General features: G+C 46.2%; 1 protein-coding gene across 1 annotated transcript in view; it reads right to left on the minus strand.

Moving 5' to 3' along the window:
- SLC4A5 (solute carrier family 4 member 5) overlaps positions 1-21,201 on the minus strand; it is a 166,107-nt gene that overhangs the window by 79,000 nt on the left and 65,906 nt on the right. Inside the window, exons 5-7 of the mRNA XM_030551928.1 lie at positions 18,746-18,875; positions 5,633-5,793; positions 1,485-1,640 (exon numbers count right to left, since the gene is read on the minus strand). Of these exons, the coding sequence (XP_030407788.1) occupies positions 1,485-1,640; positions 5,633-5,793; positions 18,746-18,875 (447 nt within the window). The remainder of the gene's footprint in view (positions 1-1,484; positions 1,641-5,632; positions 5,794-18,745; positions 18,876-21,201) is intronic.

Genomic DNA, 21,201 nt, shown 5'->3' on the forward strand with positions numbered 1-21,201 from the left:
TGCCTTCGCCCTGACATGGAAATCAGGTTTCAATGCGCCGTCCAGCCTTCGGCCTCTCTGAGGGAATGGTCACCAAAGGTGCCATTTACAGCCTCACGGGGTGATACTACTATGATGGGGAGCTCTACGGAGACCACCAGCTTGCTTCACACAAACCAATGTCAGACGAGTAATATTTTTTGTTTACTAACAACCTCAGAAGGATTTGAATGGGTAATTGGATTTAATAGGCTGTAAAAGGCTGGGCCTTCCCTGTAGTGCCCCCTTCTGGCTAAATGAGGCTGTGTTGAGGCCCTGCCTCAATTTACTCTCCTCAAGGCTCCTTAGATAAATTCCACCAGGCCTGAGTCCTTTAAACATTCCCCTGGTGTCTGTAATTTATGTATATACAATTCACAACATTCAATCCTGGGGCTTCTTCCTTTTCCCAGGAGAGTGTTCTCCTCTCCCCTGAGTCATTTGCAGGCTTTCCTGCCTGGAGCCTTTGTCCCCTAGTGTCTCAACTCAGCCCTGGGGCCTCTCTTCTTTCCCCAGGAGAGGATCCCAGCTTTCTGCTCTCTGCAGGAGCCCTCTAAGGCTATGAATGACAAAACTTGTCTGTCAGAGGTGTTAACTCCTCCCCCTCCCCTTGAAACACAAAAATTTTGCTGCGACAAGTGCCAGTGTGAACAGCGCATCATCGGCAGGAGTGCTCTCCTGCTGACAACATGAACGCAGCTCGCTGGGGGTAGAAGTTTTTTGCCGACAAACAGCGGCTACACTGCGTGACTTTTAGTGGCACGGCTGCGGTGACACAGCCACGTCACTAAAAGCTGTGTAGTATAGCCATCGCCAAAGTCTCTGCAGCTTCATTCTGCCCCCACATTCCTCGCCCTGTTTCCCTCTTTATAAGGCCCAAGTGCCTTCCCTTAAGGCCAACTGAGCAGCAGGTAATCACTCACAGGTTGCACTGGGTGCTGCTCCTTCATAAAGGGGCCAGTCACGCAGCGAAGTAGACTCTACGTTCCTTTACCAATTCCTTGTGCCACCTTCTGGGCTACTGTGGTTTCCATCCATCGCTCTCTGCTATGATCTCATGGTCCCTTCTGGCCTTAAGCTCTACGAATCTAAGAACCACGAGCTTTGTTTTTATCTACACATTTCACATACAGCATAAGAGTTGTAGAACATATTGGATGAAATCCCGAAGTCTGTATTCAAGGGGAAGTGTAGAGGAACAGCATGGCCCTGCATGCTGCTTATGTCCCAATGAAGACCATAGGTATTCATACAGACGGAGCAGATTGGTGGATTTGAGCCACAGGGCTCAAATGGGCTGTAAATGGCGCATAGAACAGGTGCTAGCCCTCTGTAGAGAGAGTGCATTTTAGGGGCCTGAGTAAGGACTGAAGGTAGACGGCAACACAAGTTTACCCTGGGTTAAAAAAAAAATGAACAAGGACATTGGGATACAGCCACGTGTGAGCTGAATCTTGTGAACTCACTTGTGTTGGACGAGACCGATTTGCCAATGTCTGCCAAGGATCGGTGGATCGGCTTCTTGGTCTGGTGGCGGTGTTTCCTCAGTAGCACGTAACTTATTTTCTCTCTCAGCTCTGGCTTGAGCAGACCATCCTCTATCTGCTTTTCAATAACATCATCTGAAAGAAGGACATTGGAAGCACGTGCATGACTCGCTGGGCTGCAGTATGACAGGTTCTTTTGCAAAAAAAAATAAAATAAAAAAAATCCCCGTCCTTGCATCCTCTAGAACTGCATCACATGCCAAAGACTCAGACTTTAAGGTCATGAGGGACCATCATGATCATCTAGTCTGACCTCCTGCACATCGCAGGTCACCCATGGGAAAAATTAGTGGGTGCTCGGCACTCACCAGCAGCCAAGCTAGCCCCCGCTCCCAAGCACGCCATGTCCCCACTCCTCTCCCTCCCTCCCTCCCAGCGCTTCCCGTCCCCTCCTCCCCGCTGCCTAACAGCTGTTTGGCAGCACTTAGGACTTTCCCGGAGGGAGGGGGAGGAGTGGGGATGCGGTGCACCCAGGGGAGGAGGCGGAGAGGGGCGGGGACTTGGGGTAAGCGGGTGGAATGGCGGTGGGGTGAGGGCAGTGCAGGGGCCGGAAGAGGTGGGGACAGGGGCAGGGTTGAGCACCCACCAGGCAGAGGGGAAGTCAGCCCCTATGCTGAAGTCCTCAAATCATAATTTAAAGACTTCAAGTTACAGAGAATCCACCATTTACACTAGTTTAAACCTGCAAGTGACCTGTGCCTTATACGGCAGAGGAAGGTGAAAACCTCCCAGAGTCTCTGCCAATCTGACCTGGAGGAAAATTTCTTCCTGACCCCAAATGTGACGATCAGTTAGACATACTGGCGAGGCCCACCAGCCAGACACCTGGGAAATAATTCTCTGCAGTAACTCGGAGCCCTCCTCATGTACTGTCCCATTTCCAGCTATTGGAGATATTTGCTGCTAGCAGTCGCAAATCGGCTCCATGCCATTGTAGGCAGCCCCATCATACAAACTCTATGCAGTCTGTAGAGGTTCTATGGTGGGATCAGATCATCACAGGTAAGTTCACGCTCATTCTTTACTCAGAAAAAAATCACAGTTAATATCCTTGCTCCCCTTGAGGTTTTGCCTGTATAACGGAGTGTTGAACCAGGGCCATGTTACTGTCCTTTTCTTAAAGGTGTAGTGCTTTGTTCCTTATGTGATATCTGTGTAAAATGCAGCCATTCAGATATAGCAGGGTGTTGCATTAACTTTGCATAGGTGTGCAATGACGACACACAAGGAGCAAGGCAGTGAAGAATCAAGCTTGTTCTGCCTAACGGGCCAACTCCTGCAGTTCTTGGGCAGGCAAAACTCCCACCATTGGGAAGAATCAAAGCTACATGATTTGTCTCTAAACTTTCAAAACAAACAATATGCTCTCTCCAAGATGCTCATCATCAAACACTTGGGCAACAGTGAGATCAGTAGTGATTCACAGAAGGCACTAGGATGTTTTTGTGTGATAAAAACCCATCCCAGCATGAGGTACGTATACATCTTCGAAGCAGTTACTATGCTAAGCTAATCTGAATGGGTTGGTGTTGCCAATTTAGCTGCCCTAGGTCTTCAACTATACACAGGCTTGCACAGAAACAACAAAATCAGTTTGGAGTCTCTCTCCTTTTGTTATTTCAGTGCAGGTTTGTGGGTAGACTAGCCTTTATTTGTCCTGAGAGTGACCTCTTCTGATACTGTTAATTAATTCTGCTGTCCTCTCTTTTTACCCCAGTGTAAATTCCACTGATTTCAACGGAGTTCCTTATGATGTGACATTAGAATCAGGCCCACAAAGTTAAATTAAAAAGTACATAAAAAGCACATCACACCAGAGATAATAAGTCAACCAAACAGAGAGATGATTAATGAGTAACTCTACCGAGCTCAACACTAAACATGTAATAGTGCAGCAATTTGAGCCAATGTTCTAATGTATGCAGTGGGTTGTTACTTTGAAGGGCTGACTACTACACCGCCTTTTCAAGGGTAACGTGTAGTTATACTCTGAAAAGGGACAATAAAAAGGAAGCTGTAGAGATCTAAATGTATTGTGCTTTCTCTCATCACCTTGCAGAGCAAATCTGCTGTGATTATGAGTCGCTTGCTGAATAGAGAATCACAGAAATGATTGAGACGTCATCAAGTCCAGACCTTGCGCTGAGGTAGGACCAAGTAAATCTAGACCATCCCTGACAGGGGTTTGTTCAGCCCGTTTTTAAAAACTCCTGTGATGGGGATTCCGCAACCTCCCTTGGAAGCCTGTTCCAGAGCTTAGCTAGAGTTAGAAAGTTTTTCCCATTGTCTAATCTAAATCTCTCTTGTTACAGATTAAGCCCATTGCTTCTTGTCCTACCTTCAGTGGACATAGAGAACCAATGATCGCAGTCCTCTTTATAGCTGCCATTAACATATTTGAAGATTTATCTGGTCCCCCCCGGTCTTCTTTTCTTAAGACTAAACATGTCCAGTTTTTTTTAAACCTTTCCTCACAGGTCAGGAATACACAACTTTTAGTGTATTTATATGTAATGACATTTGTATGTAACTATATATAATCAAAGGAGAAAAATAAATAAGTGAATGGATGCACAGAAATTAGACATCAATTTTGTCTTCTTTTCTCAACTGTACCACATATCCTGCTTGACAACTGTTGCATTCTCTCTGGCTTATATTACGTAAGGCATAATGAAATGAACATTCATCAATAAAAAATGGAAAGTGAAACCCAGCATAAGGCATTGTTAGTTTTGATGGAATACTGCATCTGCTTTCTTCAGCTTTTCCTCACCTGTCAGGTTTCTATAATCTCAGGATGCTTTGCAAACATTAACTAGAGCCCTACTAACACCTGCAGGTCTCAGAACAGAACCCAGGAGTCCCAGCTCCAACCACGAGTCACAGCTTCCTTAACACATGCATGTGGGTTTATTGGGGGCTGTAAGCCTAAGACCCACCAGACAGACAAGGTGGGTGAGGAAATATCCTATCTAATATCCTGGGATGGACACAGCTACAATTACACTGCATAAGACCCACCAGGTAACAGAAATTCATCTAGCAACAACCTCATCATCATCATCCCTTCATTGCCTAACTTCATATTGGATGGATTACAGTGAAGTGATATGTATTAAAGAACCTCACTGCATCTGACTGCAAAGGTGTCAATGTGTAAACACGGAATAATGGAAGTCAAATGCAAACATATCAGAGCGGCAGTGATTTACAGTTGCAGTGCGTAATCTACTTTAGCTACGTATCTGTCCCCCAGATGCTCAAAGGTCTTTAGGGACTTCACTTCCATTGGCTTCAATGAAAGTCAAGAGAGCTCAGTACCGTTGAGGATCTGGGCTTATGCACTTCACAAACTATAACGTATTTATCCTCACAACAGCAGCACTGTTATCCCTACTTTACAGATGAGGAACTGAGGCCCTGAGAAACTAAGGCCCCAATTTTTAATAGAATTGAGACACTGCTGTGCTGAGCATTGCAATACTTAATTGATTTAGGAGCCTCTCATTTTCAAAAGGGATTTAGGCACACAGGAGCCTAAATAATTGGCATATTGGCTCCTAATCCCTTTTGAAAGTGAGACAAGGGCTTCTAAATCAGTTTGGGGTTGCAATCCTGAGTGCAGCGACACCTACATATCATTAAAACAACAAGGAGTCTGGTATCATTACAAATCTGGGCCTAACTGAATGCCCAGGGTCATGCAGGAGGTCTTTGGCAGACCAGGGAACTGAACTCCACTCTCCCCAGGCCTACACTAGTGGTCTAACATCCTCTCACACAGAATAAATTTGCGGTCCATCACCATAGCCACTTGCCCACATCATTTTATTATTTACATTACACAATCTTACTATTTATACACGTCAATGACTACACAAGTGGAGAATCAGACTTGATATTGTCGGTTACATTATGTGCCAGTTGACATGCCATTAACCCTCCCTTCCACCAAATTACTCTGAGATGAGTGACACTTTCCTCTAGTTCTAGGTAAGGCTTCAGAGCGCCAATGAAATCACTTCAAGAAAACCCCACCGCTGTTTGTACTGAGAGGTTAATACCGATGATCTGTGGTAAGGAGTAGCCGTCTAAGTCTAGGAGCACCGTCCCTGTCTGTAGACATGTGCGTAGTTCAAACAGGCTGTGCAAAGATAATGTTGACACATGAGGTTTGCTCCATCTCTCCCCTCCTTCTTCCACCTTTTCTTCGAATTTTATCCACCTGAAACAACAAAAGCCATAGTTGTGATCAATACAGGGTACAAATGCATGGCTGGTAAACTGCACATCTGTCCAAACAGTGCAACAATCATGTGATCAAGGACCAAGGTGATGGACACAGTGTAAGAACTTGAACAGAACAGATCTATCATAGGGCAGCTGCTGTACAGCCTGTGTGCATTTTAGTTAGATATATTTATCATCAATAAACTGGATTAACAGCCATTGCTTCAGAAGGAGCCAAGGTGCTTGGAGGAGCCCAGGACTGGAACAGCTGAGGACTGAGAGGCATTGGCAGAGCATGATTCAGGGCTGGGATATCTAGAAGAGTCCTAGGTCAGGGTGGTGGTGCATTGGCAAAGCTGCATAGCTAGAGGAATCATACAAGAGCTTTACCAGCTGTATTAGCATTATGTTATATGAGGCACCTCTTTCATGAGTCCAATTCATATATGGTTTTAAATTATCTTTTTTATTAAAGGGAGATGTGCTTCACATGTACATAGATAGCACTTTCCACCTGCCAAGTGCTTTATGAGCATTAACTAATTCATCCTCAGACCATCCCTGCAATGTATGTCTGCATATTACAGATGAGGAAATGGAGGCAGAAAGGTTAAGTTATTTGCCTAAAGTCACATCATCTGAAAGAGGAACAGAACCTGATGGGTTGGTAAATCTCACTGCTGGGATTAGGTTCCCCCCCCCTCTTTCTCTCTCAATATAATACTTATGCTGCTATGAAAAAAAATAGACTGTAAAGTCTTCAAGGCAGGGAAACCATTTTATCGGTGAAGTGCCATGTGCATCTATGGAATAATAATGTGCTTATGCATACAACTAACAAATACTAAAAGGACAGGTGTCACAGCATGCCTGGTGCAAGGTGTCTGGTTCAGTGAGCTCTTTGCTCATCCTTTAACAATTAAAGTTCAACCCCCAAAATTGGTCACCTGAGCCCTTAAACTTTAAGACCAAAAAAACCCAAACCAGTTTATTGTACCCCTTCAGCTGAAGGTGCAGTTAGATGATTAGGTTCTGAGGGCCTGGGGTTCCAGACCTGGGTTTCTGGGTTAGGGCCGGGGATCTCCCCTCCTCTCCCAGCTTCATCCAGCACTGCCCCTACGAAGCAAGCAAGCCTTCTTATATCGCCTGGTGGGTCCTGATTGGCTAATACCTCCTCCCACTCCCCTTCTAGCCCCTGGAGGACCAAGTCTTGTTGGCTCTGCAGGTACTAGAACCTGAGTGGCAGTGTTCCGAGGTCTAACTCATTGCCCCTCTTTCCCAGCCAATGCTTTTCCTTTGGGTGGAGTGCGTCAGGGCGGTGATGGGACAAAAAAGGCCTGGTACACCTGTCGTGGTAGAACACTGGAAAACTCATTTAATCAGCTTGATAGTGATCAGAGTTCCCAAAACCTTAACCTGCTCTGTTCATTTCAGTGATGGGTTAATTACATTTTGGCTACATTATTCGTGTGAAGGATTTCAGCATCAGGAAAATGTGAAATGGCAAATGAGAGAATGCAGCATGCTGACTAAGCAAAGTTTCATCCCCAGTGATGCAGCATTTATAACACACCTCCACCATTCAAGGATATTAAAGCGCTTTAGAGACATTTGTTAATTAACTCTAATGGCACTATTATACCATTTTGCAGTGGCTAAACTGAGATGCTGAGCTAACCCGATGTCACACTGTGAGTCAGTGGCAGAAAAGAACTTAGGAGCTCTCACTCCCAGTCCTCTGCTCCAACCTCTAGACCCACAATCCCTTCTAAGATCTGGGAACAGACCACAAGAATCTTGACTTCCAGTCCCTTCTCCAACTATTAGACCATGCTCTTCTACCAGACCTAAGAAAAGAACCCTAGAATCCTGACTTCCTGCTCCAATCACTAGAAAAAGCTCCCTCCCTTAAAAACCCCCTAAACTGTCCTGCTTTTAATGTTCTGCATCAGCTTCTTAACATTCATTATGAAGACTAACACAAATAAATGAAAGAGAGCAGATTTCTGCAGGCTCCCTGGGAATATGACTCGTGCTCCAATTAAGCACAAGTAATTCTCGGCAACGCGCCTGTATTTATTTTGGAAATAAAGCTGCTGTTCCTTTAAATCAGGTTTCCAGAGTCCCAGCTCCATGAATTCTCATGGATTAGTCAGTCTAGGGCTTAACTTGGCAGCTTTTAACTGGTACAACTTGGATTTTGGCTCATGTCACTGCAGTGGGGACAGAGGGAAAGAACAGAGGACAACAGGGGGCTTTAAAAAAAAAAGTAGCAACAGAGTATATGCTAATTATGCCTGGAAATACTGGAAACAGCTCTGGATTATCCAAGCTATGGTCAGGGACTTACCTGGTGGTTCCTTCTCCCTAGTAGCTCCTTTAGGTTGGCATTTACCTGGATTAGAGATCCAAACTACAAAGGGGAGGCAGATTGACACACTTCAATGTTTTTTTCCCAGTGGGAGAACTAATTTAGATAATCTTTCCCGCTGCAGCTCTGCTGCTCATTTAGGATTCTGGGATTCGTTGCTCTAGAACCAAGGCGGGGTGGGGAGAGACGTGGAACCCAGGATTCCTCCTAGTTAACAGAGTAGAGCAGCATTCACCCATTTAGCAGTGAAGAAAGGAAATAGATTCTGGGTGCTGCAAGTCTGATTCGGGGCAAGGCAACAGGCTACTGTTACCTCACCCAGATTTTGCAGGAAGTGATTGACAAAGTACGGTGGCTATTCTGTACTACTATTGCCGTATGATGGACTGTGAAGGTAGATTGAGAAACAAAAGGCTATCAATGCATCAGGAGAAGGAGACAGTGTAATGTAGTGGTTCGAGCACATGCGGTTTCTAGTCCTAGCTCTAACATGGATTTAATGTGTGATCTGGGCAAGCCACGAATGGCCTCTTGATGCCTCAGTTTTCTGTGCTAAACCTGACACACAACACTGCCTGCATTAGGAAGTGCAGCGCACCCAAGACAGTGAGAGCTGTAGGAATCTAACGCCTCTGATAATCAGGCTCAAGTTTGGCTGAGCAATCTGAAGCAACCCTAAAAAAAAAAATTAGCTCAAACTCTCTGGTGCTTAGGGTGACCAGATGTCCTGATTTTATAGGGACAGTTCTGATATTTGGGGCTTTGTCTTAAATCGGTGCCAATTAGTCCCCACCCCCTGTCCCGATTTTTCACCCTTGCTATCTGGTCGCCTTACTGGTGCCTCAGTTTCCCTTCTTTTCAGAGGGCAACCATAATAACTACTCACCCTTTGGAAGGCACTTGGAGAGCTTTGAATGAAAAATGTTACATGAACACAAAATGGTGTTTGTTAAAACTAGAGAAAGGGAATCAGTGAATAGTATTTTAAATAAATACATATAACCAAGAGGGCACTATACTGGAACCGCATCAGGAGATACTGCAGAGCTTTAGTTAGGAGAAATTCAAGGAATATTTTAAAGAACATCAACGTGAGACTCGTTATTCAGAAAAGGAATAGTCCTGGTTTGTTGCATTTTTCTTCCCATTACAATGTAGCTCCTTTCACCCACTGATCTCAAACTCTTCATAGATATTCGTTAATAAACCCTCACCATAGGTCAGCTTTAGCTCTCCTTTAATGTTCACAACGTATCACTGTCCTGTGTCTTTCACAAAATAGCAACCTGATGCTATGACACAAACATCGCCACCTACACTACAACCAAGCGATGACTCTCTTGCACTAACCTCTAGATACATACCAGTCCCAAAGCTGGGAATACAAACCAGGAGTAACTCCTCCCTGCTCTAACTGCTAGGAAACACTTCCCCACACCAGGATTTGAACCCAGTAGTCCTAACACCTAATCTCCTGCTCTGAATACTAGACCACTCTGTATCCTTTTAAGCAGAGCTACAAAAGCTGTTGCTATATTAACGTACATCTCAGTCACATTATTTACATCAGTGCTGGCCAAGAGATTTATGGTCACTGAATAAGATGCCTGCCATACAGAGGCTGGCCAAGAGCCCACTGATGGCAAGATATGAAGCCACCTGGAGATTTGCATTCTCCCAGTTTCCATTTTCAGTCCCAGTATCATGCAGTCCCACACGCATTGCAGTGGCTACTCTCACCCCTGTGCTTAGTTGATGCCTGGGTCCGGTGGTTCCTTTCCTGAGGCTGAGGGGAGGGACCTTTAGACGTGGGCGGGCCCACACCCACCCATCGGAAGTGCTTCGGTAGGTGTTCTCACAGCGTGCTCTGCCATTCGGGCTTTAGGAACTACCACAGTGCTAAGTGCTGACCATGCCAGCAGAAAGCAGACAGGGGTATCGCAAGTGGTTTCGCTAACACTGCTCCTGATCAAACTCTAACGAAGCTGGGTTAACACATACACCGTCCAGAGCTGGGAACCACGTCAGGTGGGCTAAGGAACTGTGTCAGATGAGGAACATTCGCTATCTATTCCGGCAAACCTCAATGGATTTGTTAAGAGCACTGCTACAGACCTCGACCAATGCACCTCAGTCCTGTCCTGGGACCCTCAGTTCTGCACTGAACTGCACCACCCTGGTATGGTCTAGTCATGAGATCTCACGCAGCAATGCTTATATCCCCGAGTCCCAAACGGGCCCCTCCCCATCCAGCACTGCCAATGCTTCTTAATGCTGACCTGCACCATGCTGCTGCTATTTCTGTCCTGCTCCCTCAGGACAGCTCTGCTGACACCCATAATTCTGGTGTGCAGCACCCCCTGCTGCTTTAGTCCTGGACTCCCTAACACAAGTAGCTCTGTAGTCTTTATCCACAACCCCCTGGCTATTCCACCTCTGCCTCTGACCATGTGACAATTTTGTGATGTGCCCAAGGGCAATAGCGTGAGCAACTCAAAATTATTGTCGCTTGTGAGCGGAGGCAGGATTTCAACTTCTGATCACAAAGGTAAAAGGTTTGTGTCCTCATCACCCCGCAGTCCAGAATCCTACCTATGGTGCTGTGAGAATTTACACCAGATGACGATCTGCTCACAAGGAAGACGACACCCCATTACAATATGGAATACTCACTGAGATGGGTGAGATTCCAGTACCTAGGGAGATGGTGGAATCTCCTTCCTTGGAGGTTTTTAAGGTCAGGCTTGACAAAGCCCTGGCTGGGATGATTTAGTTGGGAATTAGTCCTGCTTTGAGCAGGCGGTTGAACTAGAGGACCCCCTGAGGTCTCTTCCAACCCTAATTTTCTATGAGAAAAATTCCTTCCTGACCTCTGCACTGAAGCATGAGTTCCTGCTACCTTTGGCCTATTCTGTTTTATAATTTGTGTGACTGTTGCACCTCGAGGCCCCAAGAGAGGTCAGGGCCCCATTGCGCTAGGTGCTGTACAAACACACCCTGAAGATAGTCCCTGCCCGAAACAGTTCATGATCTGAACAGACTTAGTGTGACCAGGGGTCCGGTTTTCGAGCAGAAAAGGGGCCCTGCAGGCTCCAGTCAGCACCTCCGACCAGGCCATTAATAGTCTGGTCAGTGGTGCTCTGGCTCTAAGGAAGGCTAGTCCCTACCTGTCCTGGCACCACGCTGCACCCTAGAAGTGATCACCAGGTCCGGCTTCTAGATGGGGGGGCCATGGGGCTCCAAAAGCTGCCCCTCCCAGTTAGCACCGGCTCCGCACTCCCATTGGCCAGGAACAGCCAATGGGAGCTGGGGGGGCAGTGCCTGGGGGTGAGAGCAGCACGCGGAGCGTCCTAGCCCCCACATCCCTGCCTAGAAGCTGGATCTGCTGGCCGCTTCCGGGGCGCAGCGTCATGCCAGGACAGGCAGAGGGTCTGTCTTAGCCTCGCTGCGCCACTGACTGGAAGCCGCACAAGGTAAATCCATGCCCCAACCCTGAGCCCCAAGCTGCTGCCTTCTAAACCCAGAGACCCCTTCTGCACCCCAAACCCCTCATCCCTGGCCCCACCCCAGAGCCCATACCCCCAGCCGGAGCCCTCACCCTCACCCCCCGTCCCCCCTGCCTCAACCCACAGCCCTCTCTCACATTCCCAATCTCTCAGACCCACTTCCCAGCCTGGAGCTCCCTCCTGCACCCCAAACCCCTCATCCCCAGCCCCACCCCAGAGCCCACCCCCCGAGCCATAGCCCTCACCCCCTTACACACCCCAACTCCCTCCACTAGCCTGGAACCCTCTCCCACACCTTGAACCCCTCATCCCCCACCCCAGAGCCCACACCCCCAGTTAGAGCCCTCACCTCCTCCCGCACCCCAACTCCCTCCTCCAGCCCAGTGAAAGTGAGTGAGGGTGTGGAGAGTGAGCCACCGAGGGATAGGGAAATGTAGTGAATGAGAGGTGGGGCCTCAGGGAGGGGTGGAGCTAGAGTGTTTGGTTTTTGTGAGATTAGAAAGTTGGCAACCCTAAACAGACTAGACACTGTCACCACAGCAAGTGTAATTTCTGAGCATCATTATCCCAGGCGTGGCAATCTAGCATGCAATGCCTCACCCTTGGCCTTTTTGCGCAGTCAGCTTTCTCCCCATGTTAGACTCCCGGAGCCAAGCCCATTCTGTCTTGACAGCTGCTTGGCTCTGAAGATGAAGTTTCCTGTTTAGGCTTGCCAAGGTTTTATTTGCAGGTAGTGCTCACGCAGAGAAGGAGCTGGCTCCCCGCAGCTAAAGAGGCTGTGAATTCCTGACCCAAGGAGAGAGGAAACACAGGGCCTGCAATTTGACAGCTTTTAAACCTGCAGTGGAAATGCTCACATGAAGTCCTGGGCTGCCCCTGGAGACTGAAGCCCTCTCTCTCCAGAGCGGGTACAGCACAGCCAGTAGCACTGTAACCGTCTCCCTGCGCTACCCCTCTAATGTGCCTGAACCAGCTCTGATTGGGTGAGAGGGAGTCCAGTTTCCAGGTCCTGTTCACTCCTTGGCCTCCCTACTGAGGAGGGCTGATTAGTGTCAATCTTGCTGATGACTTTTAGGCCAGGCAAACACACCTGCCGCCTCAAGGGTCTGCAAAGAGATCCATCAAACTCCTTCCGTAACCTGCACCTTGGACAGCATTAAATTCTGGCACACACCCAGCCCCACAGAATAACGGTTTATCATAGAAAGGAATAAAACCTTTTGGGAAAATAATTAAATGGCTCCCTTAGCAGTGACCAAAAATATCATCATCTATTAGGAACATTAACCTGTAGAATGCTGGTGTTTAATCCAGGCTGGCAACAAAATGAATGCTTAGGATGTAGATTACATATGCCCAGTCTCCAAACGGTTAAACCACTTTCAGCAGACACCTAGCAGCCCTGGGGTCACAGCTTAGTGCAATCACGCTTCTGCTAACAACTCAAACACTTAGGATATGTCTACACTGCCCATACTGGGGCATCCACACTGCATTGTAAGCCTGGGTTTACAAGTGCTGGACCCGGGTTTCACAATTGTGCTAACGTGCCTATACTGCGTGACGCAGACCTTCTGACTTGGGTCTGCGACTTGACTTGTGTCCACACTGCACAGCGACAGGGATTGGATCCAAGTCAGAGTGGGACTTGGGCTCTGACCTACCCCCTCTTAGTAGGATCCTAGGACCTGGGGCCAGAGTCCCTGCTGGCCTGAGTCAGACTGATCTGTGTGTGGACGGAAGCAGGGGCTTGGACTCAAACCTGAGTCAGAGTCCTGGCTTAGTGTGCAGTGTAGACAGACCCATACAGAGCCAATTTAGTGTGCAGACAGGAAGACTAAGGGGAAAAAATGAAATACCACCCTAGGGAGGGATTTTCCAAATTATTCAAGTGAGTCAGGAGAACAAGTTTCATTGAAAGTCAGTGGGACTTGTGCTCCAGCTCACTTAGGTGCTTTGGGAAATCACTTGCTCCAAAAAACAGACTAAAAGCTAACTAAATCTGTTGCCCAAACAGCCTCGACAGCGTCTAATGCTTCACACGCATGTAGTTTCTTTGGATCCTCACTGATGGGACAGGGCTGGATCCTGCCAGGCTGGGCCAGGTTCTAAGTGACACCAGTTCCCACTGAAGATAAAGGAAGTTGATGGACTTAGCCCATTGCAGAATCAGCCTAATAGTGATGAAAACACATTGTGCTTCCAAGTACTTTTCATCCAAAGATCTCGTACAGCTTTCTAAACATTAATGAAACAAGCTTCACCTTTTAAGATAGGGACGATGCCCTACATTAATAGTTTCCAAGATCAGAACGGACCATTGTCCGACTTCCTGCCTAACTCATGCCATGAAAGTTTCCCAAAATAATTCCTAGACCAGAGCTTTTCATCTTCATTTTAAAATTGACACCGATGGAAAATCCACAACTCTTGGTAAATTGTTCCAGTGCTTAATTGCTCTCACTATTGAAATTTTAAACCATATTTCCCGTTTGTCTAGCTTCAGCTTCCAACCATTGGATGATGTTATATCTTTGTCTACTAGATTGAAGAGCCCACTGCCAAATATTTGTTCCTCATGTAGGTACTTATAGGATTTGTCAATATGGTGCCATTGTCTGCAATAGAGGGGCACTAGATTGTGTGCTGACCCATGTGGACCCTACTGGCGTGCAGTAAAAGTTCTCTAGTGCACAATAATGTGGTCCTATTTCAAACTGTACTATGTTAACATGCATTAGGGAACTTTTAGTGAATGCCAGACAAGTCCACAACACCAGTTAGTGCGCAACATGCTGGTGTGCTTTAGAATCTACTCCCCTGTAGTACGGACTAATATTCCATGTAGGCAAACCCATAAACTGTGATCAAGTCATCCATTAGACTCAAGAAGCTCAATTTATTGAGGCTGTCACTATAAGGCAGTTTTTTGAAACTTTTATTCATTCTTGTGGCTCTTCTCTGAACCCTCTCCAGTTTGTCAACATCCTTCTTGAATCGTGGACAGCAGAACTGGACACAGGACTCCAGCAGCACTCATACCAGTGCCAAACTGAGGTAAAATCTGTTATCTAATCCTACTTGAGGTTACAGATGCTGAGGAACAGGAAAAGGAAGTATCTTGCTTAAGCGTCACACAGCAAGTCAGTGGCAAGAGCCTCTGTCTTGACTCCCAGTCCCCCTTCTCTAACCACTAGACCACCCTCCCTCCCCAGAGCTGGGAACAGAACCCCAGAGTTCTGATACCCATTCTACCCATCTAACCACTAGACCCCACTCTCTGTCTAGAGCTGGGAACACAATCACTTGCCCAGTAGTTCAAGAACTTTAACACTCAGAACCATTAAACTAACTGTGATTTCCTTCTGCACCTTGAATCCAGTAAGTCTTTGCAGGCAAAAAATCCCCCCTGTGTTCATGGCAAGAAACTATCAGTTTTAAAAGCCACCAGGTTTCCGCAAGGTGAACTTTTTCATGGTGGTGGGTAGATCTGACCGTTACCCACTAACCTTTATCTATCTTAGGTAGATAGAGATCATATAGTCCCCAAACCATAGTACTGGAGAATGTCACAGTCTTTAATATATTTATCCTCACCACATCCCTGGGAAGCAGGGGCGTGCTATTATCTTCATTTTACAGATGGCAAATTACGGCACATGGGCCCTGATCCTTAAAGATGTTCAGGCTTTTATCTCCCATTTAAATCAATATGGGTTAGGCTCCTAAGTCCCAAGGTCACATGGGCTGTCTGGGGCAGAGCATGGATTTGAACCCATGAGTTCTGGACCACCCACTTCCGCATGGCACTTCGATGCATGAGAGGCACCACACTATTTGGTACAGAAACAAAGGGGTCAGTAGGACACCGTGTACCCATCTCATTGTTCCAGGAGCTGCACATGTAAATCCCTGGGTGTCAGAGAGCAAGCACATCCCTTGGTGCTGGCCCCCAAGCGCACATTAGACAAGGTCATTATGTGGCACAAGTGGGATGCCACTGGTGCACGTGGGTGAGATAGACAGAATTAATAAAAATCTGTTTTATTAACTGCCTGACCTCACCCCATCAATCCCATTCGAAATGGCATGAACACACACAAATCCCTTTGTGTTACAATAGAGAAAGGGCTCAGCTGAGCTCAAAAAGCCACCTAAATCCCTGGCGCAACAGTGACTCCTTTTTCAAAGAATGAAGCTCACTGGGGGAAAAAAACAAAACACCTAATAATGCTTACAAAACTTACGCTAGGAAGAGAAAATTCCACATGGATTTGAGATTTTTTACTCGGTTAAGCTCATAATTCCACAAAACGAACACTATTTGTGGTTCCTCTAATACTTTTATTAAAAGTTTTGGGTCTTTTCTTTTTCCTTTTTTTTGAGATCTGGAACAGTGGGGCGTGTTAACTCTTTGGATGCCCATGAAAAGGGAAAATGCAGAAATATTAGACAGATTGGGCTTGATTTTTCCACTGTCTTGACATGTGGTGGTATCATTTCCAAAGAGTGTAAAACAAAGGGTGTCGAATGCTACCAATCTAATCTGGTAGCATTTTGCACCAATTTTCTTTGCCATGCTGTCAGCTGTATATCAGTTCCATGCTTATGCTATGCCAGTTCCATACAGTGTTATCTATGCCAACTCCATGTGATGCCAATGAAGTTTCATTCGACTGAACCTTTATTTCACAGGTTACCAGCAATAGTAATGGCTTTGATTCCTAAATCCACTCATGATCCAAGCACAGAGGCAGAGGCTGGAGGAATGAAACTGAAGCCATCCACCAAGCACGGGCTGCGACTGCTGCTTATCACATGGGTCAGAAGTAGAGCTGGGCAAAGAATTGATTTTCCAGTTTAATTGTCAAAATGAAAAAGTCCAAAAAAATGTTCCTTTTAGGTCAGCCTGAAATGACAACCTTTTGGTTTTTCTTGCTGAAATGATACACTGGTGGGAGGCGGGGGAGATTTTCAGGTCGAATACAATGTTTTGATTTGGAAAAAAACAACAAATGTTTAATTTTTTTAAAAGTTTTTTTAAAAAGTTAAATCTAGCTAAATTTCCATACAAAATGTTATTTTGAAACAAAAAGTTGAAATGTTCTGTTTATACATTTTTGGAATCCCTCTCCTCTTTTTTCTGTGGCCAAAACTATTTGCTGAATTTGACTTAAATTTGCGAACGGTTTAAGTTGAGAATCTCAGCTATTCACTCGAAACTGCATTTTTCGGTGAATAAACTATTTAGCAAAAAATAAATATAAATAAAAAAATTCACCCAGCTCTATTTGTAATTGCAGCCTTGCCCAGACACAGGGTAATAAAACAATACATACTGGGGTCTTTTTATTTGCTGTCTGGTGGCAGAGCCTGTAGTGTGTGCTATTTTTCTCCACCACTTCTTCTTTCTTGCCACTTCCTTATTTGAAGTCAGCGACTTTTATAACTTTGTTCCAAAACTCATGATCATACACAAGATTGTCATGAAGATCGGTCCCTCTGAGATCTGCTGATATTTGGTCCATGTACCTAGTCTTTGGTCTCCCTCTTGTTCATCGTCAACAATCACAACAACAGCTCTCTGGTCTCTGCCAGATATGCCCATACCAACATAACCAAGCCTTCTTCAACTTGTCTTCAATTGGAGCAACCCACATTAGGCCCCTTACCACTCAAGGACTAGAAACTTACTTAAAAAAAAATACAAATGATCATTGAGATTCTCACCTAATCACATTCCTCCAGGTGCTGGGGCTTTAAGAAATACACCAAATATTGCAAGATTCAAGACCGGGGGCAGTTCCAGGCCCCAGCACGCCAAGCGCATGTTAGGGGTGGCATGCCACGGGGGGGGGCTCTGCTGGTCGCCAGTCCCGCGGCTCTGGTGGACCTCCCGCAGACTTGCCTGCGGAGGGCATGCCTGCGGGAGGTCCACCGGAGCCGCCTGCCGCCCTCCCGGCGACCGGCAGAGTGCCCCCCAGTGCGTGCCGCCGTGCTTGGAGAGGCGAAATGGCTAGATCTGTGCCTGCTCAAGACTCCATTCCACAGGCAACTGCAGTTTTTCAGCTCTGGAGTGGGCTCCAAGAAACAGCTATGTTTCTAGTCACCATGTTTTACATTGTTCCTCTTTCAGGATTTGTGTCACTTTGCATGGTCAAGCAATGAACTGGCCCATACTTGCTGTTTCCTAATCAATTTCAAACCCAATCACATGTTGCAATTTGAGGATCGATTAATAGATTTAGCCAGTGTGTTCGGTCTCAGCATCACCATGGTCATGAAGTCACCAGATATGTCCTATGAAAGCACCCTGTCTAACTTCACTGTGGTCACAAGCAATTTGTGACTTTTCTTTTGCATCATCTTACTTGCGATTATAACAACTTACTGCATTTCTATAGCTACTTCAGTGCTTTACTAACTATGAATATAGCAGAATCGCTTCATCCAGCACAGAAATGCAACCCCCTCTGGGGGGGAACGTGATAACTGCTCACCAGTACAGAGTTACACTATGCAATAGTTTACATATTGCCTTGTCTACACTCTTATTTTTTCTCCCCTTACAATTTGCCATTATTGGGAGTGCTAATGTATACAAGACTTACCATTGTGTCATCTATACCTGCTCTGAGCTGGCTTAGAGGAAATGGTGCTTAAAATGTGAGAGACTTCCTGGAGCCATCTGCCCTAAGGCTCTCATCAGTATTGCCACTCATGTAGCTGAACTAGTGGGAACAACGGTGGGATATTCTGGGACCCTATCTGCAGGCAGGGGACAACCAACTGAGTACTAACTCTGGGGAAAAAAAAGCCATCTACTGAATCATCAATGCTACCTCCAGCAGCACAGTATCTCCTAACTCTCTGCTGGGGGCACTAAGTCAGCGCTGACCTAGACTGGAAGCTGTACGGGGCAGGGACCATCATTCTGTTCTGTGTTTGTACAGCACCTAGCACAATGGGGGGTGGTGGTCCATGATTGGGGCTTTGAAGTGCTACCACAACACATGCATAACAACATTACCTATTGAACCACCAGCGCTGGTAAGGTGTCCTCTCCTTACCTGGCAGATTCTTTCCACTCCATTTCTTCCCCATCGTGCTGCAGTGTGTCCATCTCAGTGAACAGGGTGGGGTTTGGAGGGTCATCGTCTTCACCCAGGATGTAACGAAGGCGTTCAGCAGCTGGAGACACTAAAGTGAGGAGATAAAAAGAGTTCATTTAACCCTGGGCAACTGTGGATGGTTCTCACACCAATCCAGCTTCGAAAATGCTCCTGGAACCTTGTGAGAATGAGCTTTCTGGTGAATATGTACTGGTTACAGCCATAGAGTCACAGAGTTCAAGGTCAGAAGGGACCACCAGATCATACCTCTCACCTCCTGTATAGCACAGACCACCACCTGCACACCAAGCCCAGCCACCAGAATAAAACCAAAGTACTACAGACTTCAGGAGACTAAACCATTGAATGCCACAGGTAGAGCACACCAATGGCAAGGAACTGATACTGAGATATACCTATCCGGCAAGAAATACGAAAATGGCAGCTTTGCTTGTGATAATTTGGTCCTTTCAAACTCAGCTTCAGCCAGAGCTAGGAACCAAATCAAGAAAATGGAATTTGTTTCTTTCTCCAAAATGTTTTGTGGGCTCAGGTTTGAATTTTAGGTGGAGTCTCAGATCAGTTATTGAATCAAACCTGGCCGCCTGTTGGGGAAACAATCTTTGATTTCTCTTCCGTTTTGCTCATGCTGAACAATCAACTTGGGAAGACCTCGCTGGGCATCTCGTGCTGTAGCGATTGCAGAAGAGTTCTTTGTTGCCAAAAGTGCAGTTGTAGCAGTCCATTCGGGCAGCCTGAGCAGCACCCCCCGGCTCTAGTTTTCTAGGAAAGATGCTGCAAAGGCTAAAGGGGTAATTTTGATGGCAAGCAAAAGTGATTCAGCATTTTTGGGGTAGCAAGATTAGTCACTCCTAACCCACAAAGCTTTGGAGAAACAGAAAGGAGGGTAAGGGTGGAGGAGGGGACCAACATGCGTATCTTAGATCCTGTAGCGAAAAGGACATTTTGAGGACAATAAGCCGTTTGAGGGAACAACTCATTCAGAAACAAGAGGCTCATTGAGGAGCAGGGAAAGCCAAGACAATAAGCAATTTAGGCCAAGTTTCCTCAACAAAGAGGGCTTGAAATATGGAACAACTGGCAAATGTAACGAATGGAAAGCACACTCTCGACTTTGGTAATCAATGGATACAACCACTAGCTAGATTCAGAGGGTGAAATCCTGGTCCCATTTAAATCAATGGGAATTTTGACATCCGTTACAGAAGGGCCAACATTTCATCCACTGAATTCAAGGCCAGAAGGGACCATGATGTCCCTCTGGTCTGCCCTCCTGCAAAACACAGGCCAGAGAATTTCATCTCCTGCACCACGCACATATTTGTGGTTGAGCTAGAGCGTATATTTTTTTCTGAAAGGGACATCCAATTTTGTTTAAAAAGACATCAAGTGATGGAGAATCCACCCCATTCGACAGGGAAGTTGTTCCAATGGTAATTGCCACACAGTTACAAATCTGTTCTTTACTTCTAACTTGAATTTATCTAGCTCCAACTTCCAGCCATTGGATCTTGTCCTGCCTTTACCTGCTAGATTAAAGATTCCTCAGCTATCCCCAGGTAAGTATTTATGGACTGAACTTCTTAACTCTTTGGATCCGCTGGGGAAGAAATGTGACAAGACATTGTACGCATATGGTGACACTCTGTGTTTCCTTTAGGTTCTAGGGGGCAAGGTCCTGGATCAGGAAGGTTCCACCATGTCAGTGAGAAATTCTGGCTTTGCGCCAGTGGATGGCTCAGGGGACTGAGAAGTGGATACAGAGCATTTAACTTCCAAGTCACGAGCTAGAATCCAGCCCAGGTTGGGAAGTGACTGGTAGTTACCACCACCTGATGACTGCTGCTTGGTGGCCTATGTGAAATGAGTTTGGTGCAGCCCAATCCCAGTGCACAAGTGTCCATATCATAAGAAATACTGGTACAATTGCCCTTTCCATCACATGACACTGGTGGCTTAAGTGGAGAAGCCAAGGTCATGGAGTTTGAACCGTCCTACCTCCAGCTCAGGGAGGAATGTTGAGAAGCTTGCTTTGTACTGTGCCAGCTGCAGTTAAACATAGGACTTCAGTGTCCAGAGCTGTCAAGCCAGCACCTTCTACCAGCAATACAGCCCTGTAAGAAACAAGAAACCCTGGTCTCTAGCACAGGGGGAAATTTTGTCGCCCCCTTTTCTATGCTTTGTTTTCCTCCAGACATTGAGCCGAAACAAGAGGTCGTTGCTCAGACAAGACTTCCATTGACGTCACTGGGAGTTTTGCCTGATTGGAGCTGTACAAATTGGCCCAATGTTTCTGTGTTATAAATGATTTTTTTTCATACTGTGATATGTGAGTTCACCCATCAAATTCAAATCTGTTTCTGGGCTCTCTTTCTATTCAGCTATTCTGGGAT

Source organism: Gopherus evgoodei, chromosome 2, assembly GCF_007399415.2.
Source record: "Gopherus evgoodei ecotype Sinaloan lineage chromosome 2, rGopEvg1_v1.p, whole genome shotgun sequence".
Lineage (NCBI taxonomy): Eukaryota > Metazoa > Chordata > Testudines > Testudinidae > Gopherus > Gopherus evgoodei.